The sequence below is a fragment of the Eptatretus burgeri genome, chromosome 9 (assembly GCF_056783735.1).
Source record: "Eptatretus burgeri isolate ZD-2024b chromosome 9, Ebu_testis_v1, whole genome shotgun sequence".
NCBI classification, from domain to species: Eukaryota; Metazoa; Chordata; class Myxini; order Myxiniformes; family Myxinidae; genus Eptatretus; species Eptatretus burgeri.
Window position 1 is genome coordinate 93214871 of NC_140969.1, and position 24485 is coordinate 93239355.

Sequence of the window (24485 nt, forward strand, 5' to 3'; positions counted from 1 at the left end):
GGTGCCATTGGGCTAACCAAATACCGAAACCCTGCCAGATTCGACAAACCCCTTGGAGAAGATGTAACTTGAAATCGGCTACCCCCTAAAAACACTTTTTGGGCGTGGCTCCGCCAATAATGGGCGCACCACGCCCATTCTCAGGAAAACACAACTAGATCATGATATAAACCTCCCACCCAAATTTTATCAGGATTGGATCAAAACCCACGGAGCTATGCTCGGGACAGACAGACAGACAGACACACACAACGAATATAGTGATCACTGGCTGGCGCTCGTAAACCAATAAAAAGAACCCACATGAAAATTTTAAATAATTCTGGCTGCCAGACCATGTGTTCTATCAAGTTGAAATTTAAAACATGTATTCCTCATCACTACTAGATCATCATTGTAAAGTTTCTCATCGATTGAGCGGTTCCAGAGAAAACATTATTTAATATTTTTCTTCACTTTATATCTGCTTATGTCATCTTTATAAACGTCATGAACGTGTGTATGTATGAACATACAGGCTTTATATATCAAAATTAAACCGTCTGGTTATTTTGCATCACCTCATGGGTAACAGCTGACTGATGACGTGCAATCATTCCATCATGCACAAATGACATCTGTGAGGTATTAGTAATATCATCAACATCACTCCTCACTCTGCTATTTAATTATTTTTTTTTATGAAATACTGAAGTCTTTATTCATTTCATTGAGACACTCTGTATGTATACGTATATACGAGGACGTGTTGAAAAGTAATGCCTCATTTTGAAAAAAAAAAATTCTCCCCAAAACGGGTATTCAAATGAAACAAAACTGAATCCACACATTCGTTCTTCCCACCATGGGGTGCGAAGTTTTGTGATTCTGACACTCTATGTCTAAGTGATACGTTAGTCGAGGTAGCAGAGGGAAGCACAACATTGCCAGTGCTGTGAAGCATGGCGTGGAGACGAAAGTTGCGATGGCCGAGTGGAGACGAGAATTGGGTACACCATTGCAATCCCGAGTAAGACGGTCAATGGAGCACTGCCACAAAGGATCGCCAGCCCTGACTTCGCTCCATCACATTTTCATATTTTCCCCAAACCTAAGGAAGACCTTCGTGGAGAACATCTTTCTTCCGATGACGATGCCAAGACCGTTGTGAAGCGCTGGCTAAGTCATCAGGATGCACCATTGTATCGTGATGACGTTAAAAAAAATAAAAACTACTTGAACGTTGACACGAGCATGTGGACCGCATTGGTGATTATGCTGTGAAGTAAATGTGCCCCACAGCACAATAAATATTGGTGTTAGTTTCTGTCTTTGTTTCATTCGAATATTTAACCTCCGCCATCTTCGAAGATGGATGGAGGTTACTGTTTTCACCCCTTTCTGTTTTTGTTTGTGAACAGTATTACCGAAAAACTCCCCGACGGATTTCGACGAAACTTGGTGGGGGGGAGGTTAGGTATGGTCCAAGGATCATGCCATTAAATTTTGGACTTGGTCCCCACCCCCCCCTCCCAAAAAAAAATTGTTGGAGAAAAATTTTTTTTTTTTGCTTTTCTACATGTTTTCAGTGATTTCCAACCAACCCCTAAAAATTTTTTTTTACCCCCCCCACCAAAAATTTTTAGAGAATTTTTTTTTTGCATTTCTACATGTTTTAAGTGATTTCCAACCCCCCCCAAAAAAAATTGTTTGAGAAAAAAATATTTTTTTTGGCATTTTTACATGTTTTAAGTGATTTCCAGCCCCCCCCAAAAAAAATTGTTTGAGAAAAAAATATTTTTTTTGGCATTTTTACATGTTTTAAGTGATTTCCAACCCCCCCCAAAAAAAATTGTTACCCCCCAAAAATAAAGAATTTTTTTGCATTTCTACATGTTTTAAGTGATTTCCAACCCCCCCCTAAAAAATGCTTTTACCCCCCCAAATTTTTAGAGAATTTTTTGCATTTCTCCATGTTTTAAGTGATTTCCAACCCCCCCCCAAAAAGAATTCTTTGAGAAAATTTTTTTTTTGGCATTTTTACATGTTTTAAGTGATTTCCAACCCCCCCTCCCCCCCCAAAAAAAAAAATGTTGGAGAAAAGAACTATAACTCAGTCAGCACTGTTGACATCATATTTAATGAATAAGATATAAGGTTCACTTGAGTGACCCAGCAGTATTGGCGGCGGAGGTTTTGTGCTCCCCCTCGAGTTTTTTTTTTTTTTAACCTGTTTTGGAGAATAAGAATCGGAGGCATTACTTTTTCAACAAACCTCTTGTTTATTAATTTAATCACAGTTAGCGGTTGGGATAAGTTGTGCAAGATTACAGTGTTTTCAAACCTTGTTTATTGTGTATAGTACACGTAGGAGCAACCCATCCGATACCCTTTCTTGGGTACATGAAAGTAACCTGGAAAACCCCAAAAATATCTCGATGAAAACAAAAGCAAAGAGAAATACTAACCCTGACCACCCCTCTCCTTTCCTCCCCCCCCCATCTCCATGCACTGCCTGGCTTAGCTTCACTCTCTTCCCCAGTGATTAGTGCCATGATGTGTTGCGCATCGTGTTACAACAAGGAAGGCCAGTGGCCTGGTTCAAGTTACCCTCACCTATCGATTTGTTCCTAAGGGTTTCCAAGGTACTGTACTTTCACACACCCGATGAAGAGTATCTGATTGGCTGATCCTGCATCGACTAACCTTGATAACCAAGGACGTTGTGTGCTTTACGCAATAAACAAAGTTGGAAAACCTGGGAATCAAGAACTTGTGCACACGTCGCAACATGTACCAATGCTAAAGTGGGTGCTGATCATGAGGTGGTGTTTCATGAAATAAATGGATTATTTTTACATCACTAATCGAGTGTTCTCCTTCGAGAGTCGCCACCAAGTCATTGTTTTGGAGCACATCTTGCCCTGTTGGCTTGGATGGTTTTTCATCACTTGGAATTGGCCATGATCTGAAGAATGACCTTGGTAGAAAATCGAATGCAGGATTGCTTGTGCGTTTGTGCGCGTCTGTTGGTCGGAAATAGCGCCACCTTTGGTGATAGTCGGTATTACAAGTCATCTTCCTTTATTTTCTACATAAAACAGTAGAATGAAACCTCAAAATTATGACAGAGTATGATGTGACGTGATCTATGAAATTTATTTCAAAATGACAAAAAAATTTTAAAGTGCATTTCCAAGACTTAAAGTGCACATTGCCCACCCGAGAGCTGAGAAGGGTGCTCCTGCCCTGAAAGTGGAGGGCAGGAATGCCTGCTAGTTCATATAACAACAACAAAAATCTTCCTTTCAGCTTAACCTCCCATGTAATAAGATTTGAACCTCCCTCGACATGCTGGGTGTGTTTCTTTATTATTTATGGTCCAATGTGCAAAGTCGCTGGAGATATTTTTCTCCGTGGCATTCCAGTAACGCATCAGTTCAGCAATCGTACAGAATAGTTATTGCTGTTGAATTGCATGCCGCTTATCATTTGTGTGGAATAAGCATCTAGCAGTCATGGTGGCACAAAATCCGCAGTCGTGTAGAAAACGAAATTGTACGTTTTTATGAAGCGATGCTGTGGTTGAAGCCAGGTAGTTTGTGTTGAAATTTTTTTTCATTATTATTATTATTATTATTATTATTATTATTATTATTATTATTTAAATTGAACATTTAGGGTGATCTTGGAGGGCTGGCAGGATAGCCAACAGGTATGTGCATCCACCTTTGAGCTGTCTAGCTTTGGTTCAAATCTTGACCCAGCTATATACTATCACCCTGGTGTTTTGCATTCAGGGCGAGGCATCAATGTGTGCCCACCTGCCATCGGAAGGACGTTAAGCCCGGAGGACCTCACTGGCAGCACTGGTGGTCCATGGACGTTCAATATTCCACGGTTTTTTAGGAAGGGTAGGCAAGTTATTTTTTTTTTTTATTTTTTTTTTTTTTAAACCAGCATCGTGAACAAATTACAAATTCCTGCCACTTTCAGTTGAACGTCAGGCCGAGCCAGCCTGTTCGTGAAAGATTTGAGCCAAAATCTTCCCCCCGGCCAACTCCACAAGAATGTGGGAATCATTAGGATAGTATCAGTATTAGATTATTGATTCTTCTTCGACTCGGTCCATGATTAAGACTCACGGAGGACATGTACCTCGGTCAATATCACCAACAGGCTATTGATGTTAATAGCAGATCTTGACATGGTTTAACCTGATTCAGAGGACATTCATCGATAAGTATGTACAGGATTTCAACCTGGTTTCCCTGCTTTCTCAGGGAAGTGCTCAGAAGGGAGCACCAAACAAGCAAACACAACCTCCTGAGGGCCTTATAACGTTAGATGGTTGGTATTGGGAAATTATTTGGGTTTTCTTGACATTTTGTTGCATCATCTTAAATTATCTCGGCAAAATTCGTGCTGGATTTGCTTCTTTTGAAGAGGTTTACTTTTCCTTTTTTTTTTTTTTTTGTTGTTGGATGTTTCCTTTCTGTGTTGTGCAAGGCAGATCAATTTTTCTTGCACTTGCAAGTAATCACCTCCTGTTTATGAAACCACCCCATAACAGTAATCGTTCTGCATTGTCGTTCAAGGAAGCAATCTGGTGATAACAAATGGCATGCATTACAGTCTGAGAATGTGTCATGCTTGCACCTGTTGTATTGTATTAGTTGAACATGCATAGCTTTGAGTTGGAATTCAGGTTGGGACTTGGAGCACCAACATCTACAAAGCTGCTTGGACTTTGGTGTGTGATACAGGAGCAAAACACACACACACGCACACGCACACGCACACTCTGTCCATAAAGTGCTTGTGCAGCTTTGAATTTTTATAACTTTTGATGTACACATGATAGAAATTATGAGAGCATAATTCCTCAAGTTTTGTTCATGTTGTTATCTCATGTTGTTACCTCTGCCACCGAAGGTGAAGGAGGTTATCTTTTCACCCCTTTCTGTCTCTGTTTGTTAATTGCCGGAATCCAATGTTGGTCGGTTGTGTGTGTCATTCTGTGTCTCTGTCTGTCTGTTTGTTTGTTTGTTTGTTTACCCTATAGCAGCCACACCATTTCAGCGATCATGACCAAACTGGGTACAGATGTCGGCCATTGTCCAACTTAGACACTTGTCGTTTTTGGTGAATCTAGGTCAAAGGTCAAGGTCACCGAAAAACCGAAATTCTTATTTTCGCAATAACGTCCGCTAAAATGGTCGTATCGACTTCAAACCAAATCCAACCACACGTCTTATTGGGGTGTCACACCAACACCCTTCTTAGCGGTCGGGGGTCGGGTCAAAAATTTCAATTTGCGATTAAAAACGCCATTTCAAGTCCGATTGACTTCCAAGTTATGATCATGACCAAACTAAGTGCTATTACTCATTAAACAGTAGCACTATCGACTTGTAAGAACCAAATTGATTTCCAAGTTTTTGTTTTTTTTCAGATTTCATGGAGATATGACAAAGTTATTCCGGCGATTCCTTGCTCAACGAGCAATTTCATTTGTTTGTTTGTGTGCGAGATATCTCAAAAAGTTGTAGACTGATTCAGACGAAACTTGGTGGACAGATTGGGTGTGTCACAAGGATTAATTGATTCGATTTTGGTGAAGATCCGAATTTGGATCTGGATACGAGAATTATTTAATTCCTAAGTGATTCTTCATCATTGAGAGATAGGGCCAAAAACGATAGAGTACTGTATAGCAGGATATTTCAAAAATGTATTCATCCCTATATGTTCTCGTGGATCAGGCATTACGTGGTGGAGGTACGCACTCTACCGAGTGCCCTTCTAGTTGTTGTTTTTATTCCTCTTGTAAAACCACAATTCCTCTGTTTCTTGACAAGTTGACATTTCCTGATAAGGCAACTTCTATATCAGTGGTAAAGTCAAGTTCCACAATTACCGCATTTGGTTGCCGAACTATGATGATTAAATCTTTCACATATCACCTTGTCCCAGCAAGACTCTACTCCCTGCCACCACCATGCGACGGTTCTTGATTGATGTCTTCCCAGACAAGTCGATAAGTAGACGTGGACCACCTGCTTGACCACCTCGTTCCCCTATCCTGTCCAACTACACTTTATGGGGCTATGTAAAACTGTTGTTGACTCATCAAAACCACATTCTTTGGATGAACCTAGGGCTACAATCGCAAATACAATGCATGAAATTACTCAGCAGCAACTGGAGAATGTTTTCAAGGAGTTGGAAAATCGGATTGAACAATGTATTGTGAAAGATGACAGTAATGTTGAAGCCCCGAAATTTGAACCGTGTGGAGTACAAACTTCATGAACTAGAACGGCACCCGGTAGAGCGCATACCTCCACCAGACTGAACGGTTTATATTCTATCCCACCGATAAGGCGGTGAACCTGAACATTCAGACCTGAACCAAAATGTAATCGTCTTGTTCTTGTCACCTAGTTTTGTCATAATCTGTCCATAACATTTTGAAATATCATCCTATATATCGTCTTTGGCCCCATCTCTCAATGGTGAAGAATCACTTCCATAAAAAATTAAAAAATTCTCGGATATCAATCTTCACCAAAATCGAACCATTTTATCCTTCTCGCACACCCAACCCGTCCACCAAGTTTCGTTTGAATCTGGTCAAAACGTTTTGAGATATCCTGCTCGCAGACAGTCAGACAAACTGACAAACTGACAAACAGTCCACCTTCGGTGGCCGAGGTGATGATGCTTTTGTGCACCATTTATAGTGTGATTCTATGATGTGTACATCAAAAGTTATAAAAGTTGCAAAAGGGCTTTATGGACACCTTGTATATAAAAAGTACACCATTGTTCCCAATTAAAATGCCATTTGTTACTAACGATCTCTGGAATGGGTATGATCTTTCCTGCATTAAAAACACACCCTTTTGGTAGACAGAGATACAGACACAATACCGTATTATCTTTGCTTATTAATCTTCATTGTTCAATTTCTGACTTATCTGATCACACGTACGTACGGTAGGATTCAAACTAACATCATGAAAATACCTTAACTCCATCACAAGTGTTTCCTGCAAATATCTGATCAAGTAAAGAAATCCTGAACCGTCGCACTCTTTCTTATTTTAAAGCGGTAGTAATTTTTGTTGCTGCTTGGGTGATTTTGAATATAAAGACCACAGAATTGCTCTTTTTTTTTTTTTTCTTCTTTTTTAAAAATTGATCTTTTTTTTTTGTTCTCGTTTTGCCATGTACAAAGTATATATATTTTTTTTTTTCAGGAGAAACTAATCCCAATGGAAAAGCATCACAGACAAGCAGAACTTTAACTGTTGTTTGCAGGTTTTATCTCCTATTGTCAGGCAATGCCCTGCCCAGTAGTATTTTGAAACGTGTATGGTCCAGCGATGCAGTGCCCGATCCACCTTCTCCGCCTACCATAGTCGCAAAAGCGTTTCTGCCGCAAGCTCTGTGGCAGATGCTTGCGAGCAGGGCGTGGGCGAATACTCCACTTTGCTGACGAGCCTCCTTTGCCCCTCCTTGCACAGCACAAGTCAGAGAAGAGACTGGGCAAGGGAGACGTGACGAGAGGGAGGGGAGAGCAAGCCATCCGGCTACCCCTTCAGAGGCCCTGGTCACCGCGACGTTATGAATCGCATTCGCCAAAGCTTTCGTCGCAAGAAGGAGCAGACCCTGCCGGAGGCGAGCCGCCCACACCAGTGGCAAAAGGATGAGGAAGCCGTACGAGGCGGGCAGTGCAGCTTCCCCGTGAAGGTACGCGGGAGAGAAGGTGGCTTGCCAAATGAGTGATGGTTCGTTTTGAGCCCCCAGCCCTTGTTGGTTTATCGAAAATATTTGCCATACAAGTGGTGTTTCTCTCATGTAGTTTATCTCTGGTGTGAAAGGGCGAAAAACATTTGATTAAGGTGCGGGATGCTTGTACTCACGCACGCCTTTATCGGTGCTGTTTATGCCTCGTCCAGAATGCAACTGCTGCTCTACGTTGGGTGAATCATGAACCGGGCAAAGCGGGTTTCAAAGTTCACATGATTGCGATAACTTGGCTTTTATTGGATTGTTCACCAGGCCGGTAGCAAAGGAATCGGGTTACTTGCAAATTTGGCAAATGTAGACAAAAACAGAGTAGCCTCTGTTTGGGGTGAATTGGAGGTTCTGGTCCCAGCACACTTTGTATGTGTGTGTGTGTTTCCCAGTCTGTCCGTGCGTGTGTCTCTGTCCCAGTCTGTCCGTGCGTGTGTCTCTGTCCCAGTCTGTCTGTGCGTGTGTCTCTGTCCCAGTCTGTCTGTGCATGAGTCTCTGTCCCAGTCTGTCTGTGTGTGTCTCTCTGTACCAATCTGTCCGTGTGTGTCTCTCTCTGTCCGTGCGTGTCTCTCTCTGTCCCAGTCTGTCCGTGCGTGTCTCTCTGTACCAATCTCTCCGTGCGTGTCTCTCTCTGTCCCAGTCTGTCCGTGCGTTTCTCTCTGTCCCAGTCTGTCCGTGCGTTTCTCTCTGTCCCAGTCTGTCCGTGCGTTTCTCTCTGTCCCAGTCTTTCCGTGCGTTTCTCTCTGTCCCAGTCTGTCCGTGCGTTTCTCTCTGTCCCAGTCTGTCCGTGCGTTTCTCTCTGTCCCAGTCTGTCCGTGCGTTTCTCTCTGTCCCAGTCTGTCCGTGCGTTTCTCTCTGTCCCAGTCTGTCCGTGCGTTTCTCTCTGTCCCAGTCTGTCCGTGCGTTTCTCTCTGTCCCAGTCTGTCCGTGCGTTTCTCTCTGTCCCAGTCTGTCCGTGCGTTTCTCTCTGTCCCAGTCTGTCCGTGCGTTTCTCTCTGTCCCAGTCTGTCCGTGCGTTTCTCTCTGTCCCAGTCTGTCCGTGCGTTTCTCTCTGTCCCAGTCTGTCCGTGCGTTTCTCTCCGTCCCAGTCTGTCCGTGCGTTTCTCTCCGTCCCAGTCTGTCCGTGTGTTTCTCTCCGTTCCAGTCTGTCCGTGCGTTTCTCTCTGTCCCAGCCTGTCCGTGCGTGTCCCTCTCTCTCTGTCCCAGCCTGTACGTGCGTTTCTCTCTGTCCCAGCCTGTCTGTACGTGTGTGTGTGTGCGTGCGCGCATCACTGTCTGCTACACCTCTCTCTCTCTACCTTCCTCGTCCCTTTCTCTCCCTCTACCTCCTACCTTCTCGTGACGTCGTCCTCCTCCTCCTCTACCTTCTCCTCCTCCTCTACCTCCTACCTTCTCGTGACGTCCTTTTCCTCTCCCGGCCTGCACCCTTCCTCTCCCTATACCTCCTTTTCTGTCCTCCTCCCTACCTCCTGCCTCCACCCTTCCTCTCCCTTGCTCCTGCTTTCCCTCTTTCTTCTCTCTCGTTTCTCATTTGAAGCCTCATTGAATATTTCCAGCATTTCTTCGTGGCATGCATTGATTTATTTTATTAGGTTATAAAGATGTTCCTCATACCCAGTTTATTTTTGTCACATCAGCAGCTGTTCTCCTTTCTGTGTGTTCAGTACCTCGGATGTGTTGAAGTTGAGGAATCCAGGGGAATGCACGTCTGTGAAGATGCGGTTAAAAGGTTAAGAAATGTACGTATGGTTTGTTTTGGGCTTTGGGGTGGGGGATGGGGATGGGAATGGGGTGGTAGGAGGTGAATGTTTTCTTGCTTGAAGATTTGGCAAGATCATTTTTGTTCTGAAGCATCCGTTCCTCTCGCAATAGCTCAGTATCCCAAAGTCCTGAATATTTTCTCCGTGACTCAATGAATTAGAGTTAAACAGTTCAGGTATTGTTTTTTTTTCCTCTATCTTTTTATGTGTATTCATTAGTTTTGTTTTATCTTTGAGTGCACTTTCACCTAAGTATTTTGTTTTTTTTTGTCTTCTTTCCTCACTGACACATCTGGTTTTCAATTCTGTAGCCACAGTCGATCAGATGTTATTGTACGTGGGGGGAATCCTGAAGTTACCACTGCAAGTTTCACCATTGCGGCATGCTTGGCTTCCACAAATCAAATCTTAGCTCATTTCAGAACACTGTTGCCGAGTTTTTACTGGTGGATAAATTCAGAAAAAGAAATTAATTTTAATTTTTTGGGAAACTTTGTCCTATGGCTTAGTCAAAGCAGGTCGGTGCAGGAAGGATAGGATTAAATTGTTTGTCGAGTAAAAAAGAAAAATGATTACTGTGTATTCAGCAGTTTCGGTATCATCATATTACAAGGGCAAGCGTTGTATCTCATTCCGGTTAACTTAGAGTATGCACTCTGCCTCTCGTTTGGGAGGTAAAATGTTTTATTTGGTGTATTATTTTATTTTATTTTTTTCTTTTTTCTGTGAGATGAGATTAGTCGTATGTAAATGCTTGACCATCAGGCCAAGATGGCCTTGCAATTATATGTTTGTGCAATGGCATTCGTTCTCTGACCTTTGGTTTTAATATCGTTATTATTGTCGTTTTGGGGTACGCAGCAGGGAAAAAAGAAAACCCGTGCTGTGCTCTGGGTGTCGGCAGACGCTTTGCGTGTTGTTGATGAATCGACGAAGGTGAGCAGAATTTGCGGACTGCTTTGAGAAAGGACAGCCAAGCAATGCAGCAGCTCTTTAAAGTAACTTTAGAAATTACAGTTGTTAATTTGTAGCCTCAAAGCTGAGTTGTAAATGACTGGCTTTTTGCCAATGCAACTTGTTTATACATGTGCAACCTGATCGGCCACACGGTTTGGCAGCCAGAATTATTTAATTATTTGAATCTAAGAACTTTTATATTTGTTGTTTTTTTTTTTCTCCAGAAGGCTCACTTGGCTGCACCTGCATGCGTTTGAGGGTACAGGAATAGCAATTCATTTGATACCGACAATGTCCCCAGGAAAAAGGGATAACTGCATACGTAATAAATAGATTGAACACTTTGTGCTACCCGGTTCGTAACTCCTCAGTCCCGCGTTGTATCGAAGCAGGGCTATATTTGTATCACGATTAAATAATGCTTTCTCTGGAACCACTTATCCTATCGAAGGGAAACTTTGTAACTATCATTTAAGACTTATGTTGTATCAAAGGCGGACGTCTGGGTACCCGGTCATCACTGCCAGCAGTTATAAAGTGGCAAAAAGCCACTTGCAACTTGTCGATACACAGAATACATCTGACTGTTATCACTGATAATTTGATGAATTCACCCAAAAGTATGAATATCATCAGAAAAACCCAAACTTTTGCACAGTATTGTCGACTAACTAGGAAGAATATCGAACCCCAGTGACAGGAAAAGCAAGGAAACCTATCTGTCCTCGGTGATGGGAAAAGTTTAAGTTGATCAATAAATTTCAATTATTTAATGGACTTTTAAAAAGTTAATTGTGTTGCCCTCTTGATTTCACTCAGAGCCAAAGCTCTGAGCTACTTGTACCATCCACATGAAATAGTGGTTCAACATCATGCGGTGGTGGTTGGATTTGTCTGAAACGAGGGCAAAAATATTGTTACGTTTGAGGGGGGGGGGGTATGCATTCAAAGGGTAATTAGGATGTTTAATTAGGTATGCCATGCTGTTCGAGTTTACCAGGATCTCGATGTAATAAGTAGCAATTCAGTGGTGATAAGTTGTCTAGTAAATGTTCATTTCTTCAAGGGGGGAAATGATAATTGTCACGTAATTAGATAGGGACACGGGATAGGGTAAGTGTGTCTGCGTAAACCCCTTTTGGTATTCTCTGGAGACTGGCTGTGACGTCACAGGACAGTGCAGCGGATGGCTCCGCCCTGTGATCACGATTGGCGGAAGGCGACGGCGGTGGGCCAATAAACGGCTCGATTGGAAGTGATGAGGACAGGAGGATAAAAAGGTTCTGTTCGGGGTCGAAAAGGGAGAGGAAGAAGATCGGGACAAAACGATCGTTTCTTTTTTGGTGTGGAGGCTGTTGCGCGGAGAGCGTCCTTGTTGTTGTTTTGATTCGATCGTGTTCTTCATCGTGTCTTGGAGCCTTGCTGAGCCTCGTGCCTCACCTTGGTTGGCTCTGGGGTTCTGGTGACTCGGAGTACGGGGTCGAACGGCGGGCGGACCTGCCTCCCTCTCCTGCTCGCAACTTGGCGCCAGAACTGGTTCCCTGGCGGCTGTGAGCGGACTTGGGCCAAGACCAGGAGGTCGATAGCACCACGGTTTCTCCTGCCCCTCTGACGAGAGCAAGGCCAGCTCGTCCGACGCCGATCCAGGGACAGTTGCGTCCACACCACGGTCCAGCCTGACCACCAGAAATAGCTACGTTGTGTGTGTGTGTGTGTGTGTGTCTGTGTGTGCTTGGCACCTTAGAGGGTTTGAGATCTGTATATTCATTGGAATTGTCTGTGTTTTTCCCCACGCCCGATCCCACACCATCCCGTCGAATCGCCCCGGATCCCTCTTCTTGCCGAGTCTTGTTATTTCTGGTCAATAATAAAAACAAATAAACATCATCAACTCAGTGAAAAGTGACTCGTGCCACCTTCCTCGTCCCGTTTGCGGTAGAGCGATTAGAACCGCCATGTTTGGGTTGTAAATAAATAAACCGCCTCCATCGTTTCGGCTCATTCTACGTTGGCGGGACTGTTCAAGTCCCGTGGACGTCACAATATGCTGCTTGCGAAATAAAACTTGACAATATTATTCGTGCCTGTTCTTCCGTCATTACCACCGCCACTGAAGGTGGATGAAGTTATGTTTTCACCCCTGGCTGTTTGTTTGTCTGTCTGTTTGTCTGTGAACAGGATATCTCAAAAAAGTTGTGGACGGATTCGGACTATACTTGGTGGGCAGGTTGGGTGTGCGACGAGAACGAATTGATTAGATTTTGGTGAAGAATTGCATCTGGATCTGAATCCGGATACTATAAATTTTAGCCCTTGTTGGACTTGGTCCGAAACGGGGATTATAGATTTGGTCTCGATTTTCGTGTCCGTGCGTGTATGTGTGCGTCCTCAACCATACCTCGGATATTTATGGACTGATTTTATTCGTACTTGGCACAAAGACAGCACATTATGGTATACATATGCGCGTCATCTTTTTTTCGACATCAGATCCAAGATGGCCGACTGGCGGCCAATTTCGTTGTAAAAATCCAATGTTGAACATGTCCTCAAGCATTTCTCAGACAGGCATAGTCTGATTTTGTTCAAACTTGGCACAAACACAGTACATGATGGCATACACTAGCCGCTCGCTATATTTTGTGATCTGATCAAAGATGGCCGATGTAGACCTGCGGCCATTTTAGTTGTACCTAAATATGGGCGAGCCCTTTAACTCCGTACAGCAAAATTACTAAAACTACGGGTCGAAGACATTTTATGTCTTTTTTTTTTTTTTTACTTGTTAAAATTGATTCTTCACCATTGAGAGATTGTGCCAAAAATGATATATAGCACAATATCTCAAAATGTTATTGACAGATTCGAACAAAACTTGGTTGGCAGTTGGGGGTGTGACGAGGACGAATTGATTCGATTTTGGTGAAGATGCTTATCTGGATCTGATAAAAAAAAAAATTTTTAGTGATTCTTCACCATTGAGAGATTGGGCTAAAAACTATATACAGTATTGCACGATATCTCAAAAAGTTATGTGCGAGTTATGACAAAATTTTGTGGATGAGTTGGATAGGTGACGCAAACAAGCCGATTTGATTTTAGTTCAGGTCCAGACCCAGATCTGGCCTATCAGTAGGTTATAAAACGTAAACTGTTCAGCCTGGTGGAGGTAATGCGTGCTCTACCAAGCGCCATTCTAGTTTCATAAGTGAATATTGAGCTTTTCAATCGTAGCATGACAAGCAGCCGTCATAAACGGGAGACAGACGGACACCACGGTTTGTAATATATAATGATTACTTCCCTTCCAAGGAACTTCAACATAGAAAGAGACCATTCGGCCCATCAAGCCTGCACAATGGTTACTAACATATGACAGTTTTTCTTTGTATACCGAGTCAAGGCTCATGGAGGAGCTCGAACTGGATGGATCGGGATACAACAGAACAAAAGGAAGAGTAGAGTGGGCTTCGTTCTATGTTGATCAATCAAGCCTCCATGTCCTAAATTGTGCCTCGATGTCATCTTACAGTTTATAATGTGTGGTTGGTGTATAAGACCAAGCTTCTTCCACAAAAATATGGATTTTTATAAACTATCTTTAAAATCGTTATTTTATTAAAATTCAAGTACAGGAGGGCTTGCCGTTCGTGGATTTCCCCTTCATAGATTCGCTCGATCGCGATGAATTTGTTGAGGCAATGTTTGCAGATTTATTCACCTAATTAATTACCACGGGCCGTTAACACAATAACCCCCTCAAACCCTCCAACATCACCACCACCATCATCTCCATCAACTCGTCTTTATCGTCGCCATCATCATCAACATCGCCATTGCATTATTGGATCTCGTTTATCATCATCATTATTAAAAGTAAGATTCATGTTAATAATACAGGAAAATAAGCCTGGTGTTGGCTTGATGGATAAGGTGGCTGGCTTAAGATCTTAGGGTCTTGAGTTTGAGCCCCCTTTACTCGTTGAAATAACACCAGGTGGGTTGACTCAGCTTGTCATCTGTCCAAGGTCGGCAAAATCAGTACCAGCTTACTGGAAATGGAGCATGGCATCAACGGCACAGCTGTGCTCCCAACAATGATGCAACCAGCAGCCACAGGCTGCACACGAAACAACGACCAAATCCAGGCCTGCAAATTGCTTTGTTTGAAGTGTTCCTCTGAGCTACTCTTATCTGGCAGAAGACTGGAATTGGATTTTGTGGTGTAGCCTGCGGGCATGCAGGGCGGGGCATGATGATGGGAGGAGGGGTCGTCGTGGTCCTCGGGTCTGCAAGGGATATAAGGTGTGCACGCCGCCTGAGGCGTTGTTGTGATGCTGTAGTCGCCCGGCTTGTGCGTGTGCTGAATACGTAATAAAGGGGAGCCGCGGGCAAAGTACGCCCGTGCTCGCGCTTGTGCAACACAGCCCGGCTCGACTGTTCCCCCGCTCGTGTCTGCCTGCTAAGCATCTTCTATCCAGTACACCACAGTTGGCTGACGAGGATCTTCGGATCGGCATGTGCAGGGCGGCAAATAACCCGTGCGGTTCCAGGCTACGGAGCCAAGGGTCTCGCCAGCACGAGCATGGCAGAAGGTCGGGGCACGGCGCACGGGCGCGTACCCGTTTTCGGGGGAGATGAATTCGAGTTGTTTTCTGAACAGTTGGGTTGCTACTTCTGCGCGAATGATGTAGATGATGAAGAGAAACGCAAGGCGATCTTGCTCGCCTCGCTATCAACGGAGCACTACCGGCTGCTGAGTGATTTGGTGGCTCCAAATAAGCCCAGTGATGACGGGCTATCGTTTCAGGACATCATGGCGAAAATGAAGACCCACTTGGCGCCAGAGAAGTCGTTGCATCTCGCGCGGTTCCAGTTCGATCACCTCGCTAAGGGTGGCGAGGAGCGCGTTGCAGACTTCGTAGCACGGGTGAAGCATTCGGCTGTGCCTTGCAAGTTCACGACAGAGGAGCGTCCGGCACGGCTCAGAGATCGTTTTATTTCTGGTCTGCGAGACGCAAAGATGGTAGCAGCCATCCTGCGGTTGACTGACATCACATTCGACTCGGCGGTCGGGACTGCTTCGTCTGTCGAGCAGACACTCACGGATGTCCGCACCATCGCTGGCCAGGACGTAATGAGTAGCTCCAGCTGGGGCATGTCGGCTGATCCCGAGGTCCACGCGGTGACCGCGCAGGTGCCGCAGGTCGCGCAGCCCGGAGTTCGCGCGATGACTCAAGTGCCGCAGGGCGCACGCGCGTCTGGCGGTGCGGGACGAGGGCGCGCACCGCAGCACGGTCGCACCGGGAGCGAAGTGGATTTCCAGGGGTGCTGGGGGTGTGGGGGTCCGCACCTGCGACGAATGTGCCCGTATAAGAACACCGTGTGTTTGCATTGTCACAAGGTGGGACATTTGAAGCGTGTGTGTCGGATGGCGGGGGCCTCCGTTGGGGTCTTGGATGACGAGGTGCGGGAGGATCCCAGTGACCTGGAGATCGGCCTGCAGCCGGGGCATGGCGATGCCGGCGGGCCGGAGCAGGAGATGCAACCACGGTTGAGTCTGTTTTCCGTTGGTTCGGAGATGACGACGCCGTTCACGGTGGAGGTCAAAGTGAATGGCGAGCCGACCGTGTTTTGCGTGGACACCGGGGCTGCGGTGTCGGTCATGGGTGAGCAGGCGGCTCGTGGTCTTCGCGGTGTTCGCCTGGTCAAGACGGCCTTGTCGCTGTACACGTACACCGGTGAAGCGATTGCACCGCTTGCGAGGGCCGACGTCTCAGTGCGCTACCGAGGTCGACGCGCCCGGCTCTCAGTGTTCGTGGTGCGAGGGGAGGGGCCCGCCCTTTTGGGTCGGGACTGGCTGGCGCACCTCGGGCTGGATCTCTGGTTCGTACCTCCAGGTGTGCCGGTGCTCTCTTCGATGCCTTCGTCGAGTACCGAGGGCGAGGTTCTGGCGGCGGGAGCCGCGTCGATGCAACGGGAGTGGCCGCTCGTTGCTGCCTGCGGCGGTGATGTACGGTTCGGGAGCGGCGAGAGCCGTATCAGCTCTCGCGATGAGTTCCCGCGCTTCGGCAGCGTTCATGGTGCGAGGTGCGCCGGTGTTGTTCGGGCAGCTTCAACAGGTTGCGGTGAGCCCGTGGCGTTAAAGGAAGTCGCGAGTCACAACATCGAGTCGACAACCAAGAGACGGACTCGTGATGTGGGTTGTGGGTTGCTGTTCATTGCATATTTGTTTTTCCTTGCTCTAGTGATGCAGTTTAACGTTGTTGAAATAAATGCCAGCAGTTCCCGTGTGAGAGTGGGTTTGGTGGAGATCAATCGATGGGATTTGTATTATGATCAATGTGATGTGGTGGCTTTGGGAGCGGTGGTGGCGAATAAAAAGGTTGGGTTGGCCTTCCATTGCCCCGGGCCGCGGGTAGTTGCTTTGTCATGTGCGGGGATTTGGTCGAAAGAACGCGCTGTACGGAAAAATGAGTTTGCAATGGTTCAAATGATGTTCGTAGTGATTTATAACGAGCCTATGGTTGAAGTGTGGTTTAAATGGATTTGCTACCGTCTAACTGCCGTGTGGGTCTCGGAGATCGACTCGGAGCCAGGACTGGTGCGCTGGTCGGCGTTACCCCCACCTCTGGTTGCGGGCGCAGCTCTCTGTGTTCGCTCAAGGCCGTTTAGACGGGCGTTGGCATCTCAACTGATTGTGGTACGTGGGTTGTTATGGAGCATTGGGTGCGTCCAGCCAGCGGCGCTGTTCAGCGCCCCCATCCAAGGTCAATCGAGGCTGGCGCTGGCGCCACGGCTTCCAGACAGCGGGCTTCCGGCCTCGGAATGTTTATCTGCGTCAGGTCTGCCTGGGGGAAGTGGGCCGGAGGCGTTTGATGGTGCCGGGGGAGGTTTGCTCGGGAGATCGCCGCGGCCTCGCCGAGGGCCATGTCAGCATGAGCCGCCTGGGGGCGTTTCCGCTGTGTAGGGCTGCTGTGCTTTTCGCCTTGCTGCTTCATATCGGTAACGCGGCCAGAGAGCTCCATTAGCTCGCTTTCACGCATTATATGATGTGATGTGCTGTTATACTTCGCTGTTTTCATTTTTTGTGCCTTGTCTACTATTATACCGTAGTCCTTCGTGCTGTTTATGCTTATTATGATGGTGATCATTTAATAATCATAGTTTTAGGAGGGAGGAGTGTGGTGTAGCCTGCGGGCATGCAGGGCGGGGCATGATGATGGGAGGAGGGGTCGTCGTGGTCATCGGGTCTGCAAGGGATATAAGGTGTGCGCGCCGCCTGAGGCGTTGTAGTGATGCTGTAGTCGCCCGGCTTGTGCGTGTGCTGAATACGTAATAAAGGGGAGCCGCGGGCAAAGTACGCCCACGCTCGTGCTTGTGCAACACAGCCCGGCTCGACTGTTCCCCCGCTCGTGTCTGCCTGCTAAGCATCTTCTATCCAGTACACCACAGATTTTACTTTCTGTTTGTCGTGCATTCTCATCGTCGTCTTAACAAATTCTTCGCTTTCAGTCCCAGCAGACATACATGTGCGAAGGAAGTGTTTTGCTTCAGTAATATCTTGGACTGAATCGGGGAATGTTCCAAGATGTGAAAGAAGATGACACTTCCCGAGTTTCTCCATCTTTTTTTTTATCGGTTTCATTTTGCCAACACCAAATAGAAGTGAAGTTGAATCACATCCTGAAATACTGTGGTATGCCAGGAGTACTTTCCACACCTCCTTGCCAAATCTGCCATGTCTAACTTTAACGCTAATGTACGGTCAGTCCTCATCAACCAATCTTTGGGTGGATTGAGGACAGAGGAAGCATGACATCAGCAGACTCAACACATCAGTGTCAGTTGCCCTGAGCAAAACGTCCAATCGCTTGGCTGCATCATAGTACTTGTCCTCATCCAGTTTTATCGATGCATATGGCTCTTGAGATTCCTGAAAGCATTTTCTTCTGAGCACCATCCAAGTCCACCATTGTTGTACCGTTCCCTGTCGGCACTCGTCACCATATTGCAAATAATGCATGCACGCTTCCCTTTCGCTGATTCTCTTGGAAGTCTATACGTTGGACTCGTCACATCACTGGACAGGACCACAGTTTTCTGATTTGATTGTTGAAGTTGACTGGATTTTTACGTTTCAATGGATTTATGAATGCTACTCGGCAACTTTTGTGGAGGAACATGTCACTGTGGTGGATGGAAAGCCTTGACCTGGCTAATTTGAATTCAGAATAAGGTTATGAGCATAAAGTCGTATCAAAAGTCTCCCTTTCTATCTGCAAGTTCCTTGAGTGCATCAAACCCAGCTGGATCAACTCTCGAGACATCCTCATCGTCATTGATATGCCATTACAAAGCTGACACCTGCTTCTGTCATCTGATCCGGTGCTCATAAAGGGACTGGCTGCCATACTGCTGAATATGATTAAAAACTATACTGTATACAGTTTTTAATTTTGGGTGTAGTTTTAGTACTCAGGTGAGACACAAAAGCACATTGGATGATCAAACAATTACTTTTTTTTTTTGTGACACCAACACATACAGATATTGAGATGCACCACGCTACGACTGCACCTGTTGAGTATTTATCCAGCGATCACCAAGCCTCCATTTATTATTATTATCTGGCACTGGAACAACAGGTTATCTTCTTTATATACCAATCCCAAGGACACTGAAATGCAAAAGATAAAAGCATTAAGGAGTTAATTGGCACTCCAAGTCCAATAATTACTTTTACACGAACAGATGTGCGGCAAAATTACACGCCATTGACGGCCATTTTTTATATTAGTGGCCAGGTTAAATTTGTGGTCAACAGCTATTTGAAAAAATGAACTTTTTCTCCAAGACTAGTACTGTAAGCAACAAATAAAACATTTAGAGACAGTCATTTTCTATACAAACAGAAGGAAACTTAGGGCTTCCAGGTGGCCATTTGACATCATGGCAGCCATATTGGATTTGTGATCGAGTGCAAATTTACTCCAAAATGAGCTACTTGTGCATAGTTCCAGCATATGTTTGCAAATCAACTGATTCCAGGCACACAGAATAGATATCCGAGCCTAACAAATACTTCAAAAGTCGAATTTAATGGCATTTGGCCGCCATATTGGATTTGTGGCAAAACCTTGGGTGGTCCCTCTGCTAAATTGAAAGTATATTGAGTTAGGGTGATGGAACCGCTGAGATAACCTTGACAGGAAAAGGTGGAAGTTTTTCCTTGGCTGGGCCCTGTCTATTATACTGCCAATATCTGAAGATTCCTCAAGTGGCCATTTGGCCCATTCTGGCTGTCACATCCACATCCCACAATCATCTATCGGATAATTTGTTAATCCTCTGTATACTCACCACACAATCTATCGTGACGTCCACATCCTTCTTTTTTTAACTTGTTACATGTGATCTTCCATTTAATAGGCAGGGAATTTGCCCAGGGTATTGGCACACAGTCATAGGCCACTTTTTATTTTTTGCTAACGACTACTTTTTTGGCATCCATATCCAAAATGCAGACCAGGCAGCCGGCTTTACCTCTCAATCCCAGGGACGGTGTGCTCCGAGATGCGGTGGCGCCAATTATCGCCAAATAGGCACGGCAATTTTGGTCACATTTGGCTCCACAGACGAATGCCATACTGGAATCTTAGAAAAATTATATTCCCTAAATCGTAATGGGTAAGGTGGGGGCATCATCCACCATGGCTGTCAGGTGGTATTTTATGGTTTTAATTTGATTTGTAGTTTTATTGTTTTCATTCGTTTTGATGTGTACACTGTTTACAATTATCTTCTGTGTCACTGCCCTGCGGCCTGAAGGATGGTCTTTATTTTTCCTCATCCTTTTGTCTTGTCAAATTATAACTTGCTTTTGGAATGTAAATGGCGGTGGCATATGCAAAACGTGCTTTGCTTTGCTTTTTCCGAATGCCGGTTGTTAAGCCACAAAAGTTTTTTTTTCCCAGAGCAGAAAATAATTGGGTTGGGAAGCATTCTATTTTGGGGCGCAAGCAATGTCGAGAAAACATTTTTGATGGATATTTAAAATTTGTCAACTTCTCATGCGTAATAAAGTTTGTTTAACCAATCATCAGAAATGCCATGATTATTTCTTACTTAACAACCTTGATCATACAACCGCCACCAACCCCTCGCACTAATAATAGCAACCGCCCTTCCCTCAAACACTTCTGCCCTAGTCTGTGCATCATGCGTGCTGGACGTGCTTTGTTTCTGGATTTCAGCTCTTCCGTGGCTGCTCTTGCTTTACCATCATCTGTGTTGGCGTTTTAAATGATGTGCATCACAAGCCCCTCCACTTTCCTCCTGCAATAGTTTATTTCCGTTGAACCGTTGTATTATGTTGATGGAGAGGCGGATGGTTGGGAGAGAAGTCTTTTGGAAAACATTGGATTTGATTTGTGCGGATGTTCTTGGAGCCGACGTGTCTCGTAATCGTGCAAGAACAAATTGCTTGCAATGGTAAAAATCTTTGAATCGTGCTAAAAATAAATCTGCTACCGGTAATTAACCAGTTTTCATCTTTACATATTAATTTATTAATCATTTTGTTTCTTTTTGCCCTTGATGACTTCCTCGGATCACCTTCGAAGCCGCTTGATCAAGCTTTCTTCTTGTTTGCAATCGGCAGGACCTCATTTTAGACCAGACGATTGAAAAGGTATCTTTTTGTGCACCGGACCGGAATTACGATCGAGCCTTCTCTTACATTTGCCGGGATGGAACCACACGCCGCTGGCTCTGCCATTCATTCATGTCCATTAAGGATTCGGTAAGGCCCTCTTCACGGTAATGCAAATAATTTGGTCGGGTTGGAATAAGTAGAATGCTATCCCTTTGAATTCCACAATATGCACCATGCTTGCACTTTCACTTCTCAAAGATTACCAATACCTTGGTTTTCTTCTCTGGACATTCTCTGACTTAATGACTTGCCAGAAAACATTGCCTTCATCCTTCGTCTAATTTCCTTTCTTTAATTTCAAATCCCTTCTGACTTGAGAGATGCAACACCAATCTTCACTGAGCTTGTAAAAAGAAAATTTCTTTCTCCTTCTCTCTCTCTTTCCATCTGTCCTTATCGTCACTTCAAATTCTGTACAATGCATCTGTTAGATTTATAATGGAATCTTAGCCATCTCTCCTTTGAAGCCTCGCACAATACTGACAACGGATTGTGAATCCTCTCGGGTCGTGAAATTTATTGACTGCCTCCATTTTCACCTTATTATGGGATCTGGCCTCATTGTCCAAGGAGCCATCCTACAGATATCTTGTACAACATGGTTGTTATTTTGACACAACACCCCACCCATCCTTCTTCTCTTTCCTCACTTTTAATCCTCTGCATTATATTTGCCTCTCTTCCTTTTTACTCCCTTTACTCCTCTTCTCCCCCATTTCCCTCAATCCTCTCTGCTTCCCTGCCATCAGTTCTGTCTTGCCCATGTCCTCTTGATTATGTTCTGCATACATTATGTTTTTCACCTTCTTATTCCCAACTCCATTCAGTTCCTTTGTCACTGTTTTGCTGCTTCCCTGTTTTGCTGTCTCTAAAAATCAACTTCTAAATTCTCTCTTGATCTCTTATCTCAGAGTTGAATAAATCTGTTCCCGTTTTCTATGTATCCAACTCGATTCCTCCTACATGATCTTTGTTCTCTTTGAAAGAAATAATTTGATGATTTGATTAAAGTTCTCGAATATCACCCAGAGTCGGTCCCTTTTATCTCGTCTTCCATGTTTGAATTTCCATCAGGAGCTGGCAAAATTATCTTTCATTTGACAGCTCTTTTGTATGTTCCTGGATCATTATGTGAAACGTCAAGCCAAGCACTTGCAGTTTGAAATGAACATATTTCTAATGAGATGTTTTTGTTTTTTTTGTGGGTTTTTGAGGATGGATAATGCACTGATGAGAACCAGTTTAATACGTCGATCATCTTTATTCACTATGTTTGAATTGGTTTTAAATTTTACAAATACTGTAGTATTACCTGAAGACAATTAAAAGTTGACTAATATGTTTTCTTTAACATTTTATATTTTCTAAAAAAAAATTGAACAAATCTGTTCCTATTTCCCAGGTATCCAACTAACAGCCTGGGTTTTTGCTTGGGGCTGGTGGTGGGGGGTGGGGTGGAGGGGGATAGTTAATTTAAGAGAAGAGGGGAGATAGGGGATGGAAAGGGGGGAGAAGGTGGTAAAGAGTAGAGGGGTGGAAAGGAACAGGCATTTGAGAGGAGGGGAGTAAAGGGAGGGGAGGAAAATTAGTCACGGAGTATTGAAAGGCCTGTATGGCAGATAAGGTGTTTGAATTACTGTATTGATGATTCAATTCAGATATAAGATTTTAAATGCAATTAGATGAAATGTCACAAAGGATTGCTTGTCGTTGAAGATACGTATGAAAAAATGAAGCGGCCACCGACTCGTCAAGCTGCGCCGAGTAGGCAAATCTTAGTTAAGTTTGATCACGTGAGTGGTCTTCATCCAAGACAAAAGGCAACGTAGTACAGTACTGTTATTTAATTTTTAGGATATAAATATTGGTTTTGATGCTTTGTTGGTGTTGTTGTAATTGACTGCACATATCGTTTGACTAATACATCTGTTATTTGTTTGGAAATTCCTTCCTATTGCATTTGTCAGCTTGATATATGCGTTAGACCTAGCACTGAGATCCAACTCAAAATTGCACACGATGATGTTGGTGCACTTGTATTGGTGATATTCTCTCGTTCTAATGCCTTCCAGGGGGAGCGGTTGAGTCATGCTGTAGGCTGCGCCTTTGCCGCGTGTCTCGAACGCAAGCAGAAGCGTGAGAAGGAATGTGGTGTGACGGCGACGTTCGACAATGGACGCACGAGCTTCGTGCGAGACGGCTCCTTCCGTGTTCTCTCGGCCACCGATCAGGCTCAGCGTGAGGAAACCCTGCGGCAGCTCGAGGAGCAGAAGCGAGGTGCCTTGCTCTCGCTTTGATGGCTCGCCCTTGTATTCTGTCATTCGCTCCTGCATGTGATTAACCACTGATCCATTTTCACATTGCCACTGATGACGTTTCGCCTTGACTATATGGTTTTGTTTTGGGGATTATTTGCTGCCATAATAATTCGGTGGAACGTACAGTTTCTTACAACCAGCGGTTTATGCTTAAAAAAAAAAATGATAAAAACTAATTATGTTCATGTGTCACTTCAAGGATTTTGATCTTGGAGTTTGTCTCGCATTGCAACTCTGGCATAAATGTTTATGAAACTATTGCAAGGTTATCTCTTCAGTTGCGTTTTGTGTTGTGTGCGTGCGTCTTTGTATGCTGTTCAAAATGTTTTTCGAAACCTCAATTGCTTTGGTAAATAGCTTTGATGCCACCAACTGCATTGGACAATAAATTGTTTTTGTTATTTTTGATGAAAACGTTTGCTTTGTTCTCTCGGCAGTTGGAATATCCTAATATCCTATAAAGCACACCTTTAAAAACAAACAAACAAACAAATACCTGTACTGTGTATGTATCTCCTTTTGAAGTGATCGATTTGCTCTTGCCGTGCAGTTGCCTTTCCCAGTGTTTCAATATTGCATTCATTAGCTGAATGGGGGAATTATTTTGCATTTACAAAAAAAAGAAAAAAAAAGATGGTAAATGTTGCCCATAAAGGCATCTGTCTGTGTGCACATCAGGTGTCGCATCACAAAATAGTTTAAAACAAGCGGATAGCATCGGCCAGATGTGTAATCCGTTTTCGGTGATATGAGCGTGGTGGAAAGGTTTAGCTTTTACTCCAAAGCCCATTGTTTTGAGAGCAGATTCGTCCTTCATGGAGTACACATCCAAACCTCATCATGAGCATATTTCTTCTCTCTAATGACAATGAGTGGATACAAGTTAAGACATCCATTGATGTCTAAACATGACAAGATTTTAATATGTAACGCAGTTCAGATAACACT

At 44.5% G+C, this 24485-nt stretch overlaps 1 protein-coding gene across 8 annotated transcripts in view; it reads left to right on the forward strand.

Moving 5' to 3' along the window:
• NUMB (NUMB endocytic adaptor protein) overlaps window positions 1-24485 on the forward strand; it is an 81401-nt gene that overhangs the window by 31914 nt on the left and 25002 nt on the right. For 5 of the 8 annotated variants that reach the window (XM_085896147.1, XM_085896154.1, XM_085896149.1 and 2 more), the window contains exons 2-6: window positions 7512-7737; window positions 9450-9524; window positions 10407-10481; window positions 21166-21306; window positions 23292-23496. In XM_085896147.1, the coding sequence (XP_085752273.1) occupies window positions 7612-7737; window positions 9450-9524; window positions 10407-10481; window positions 21166-21306; window positions 23292-23496 (622 nt within the window). In that variant the 5' untranslated portion in view covers window positions 7512-7611. Of the gene's footprint in view, window positions 1-3779; window positions 3894-7511; window positions 7738-9449; window positions 9525-10406; window positions 10482-21165; window positions 21307-23291; window positions 23497-24485 lie in introns of those variants that run through there. The other 3 variants (XM_085896148.1, XM_085896152.1, XM_085896153.1) reach the window with 3 other exon arrangements.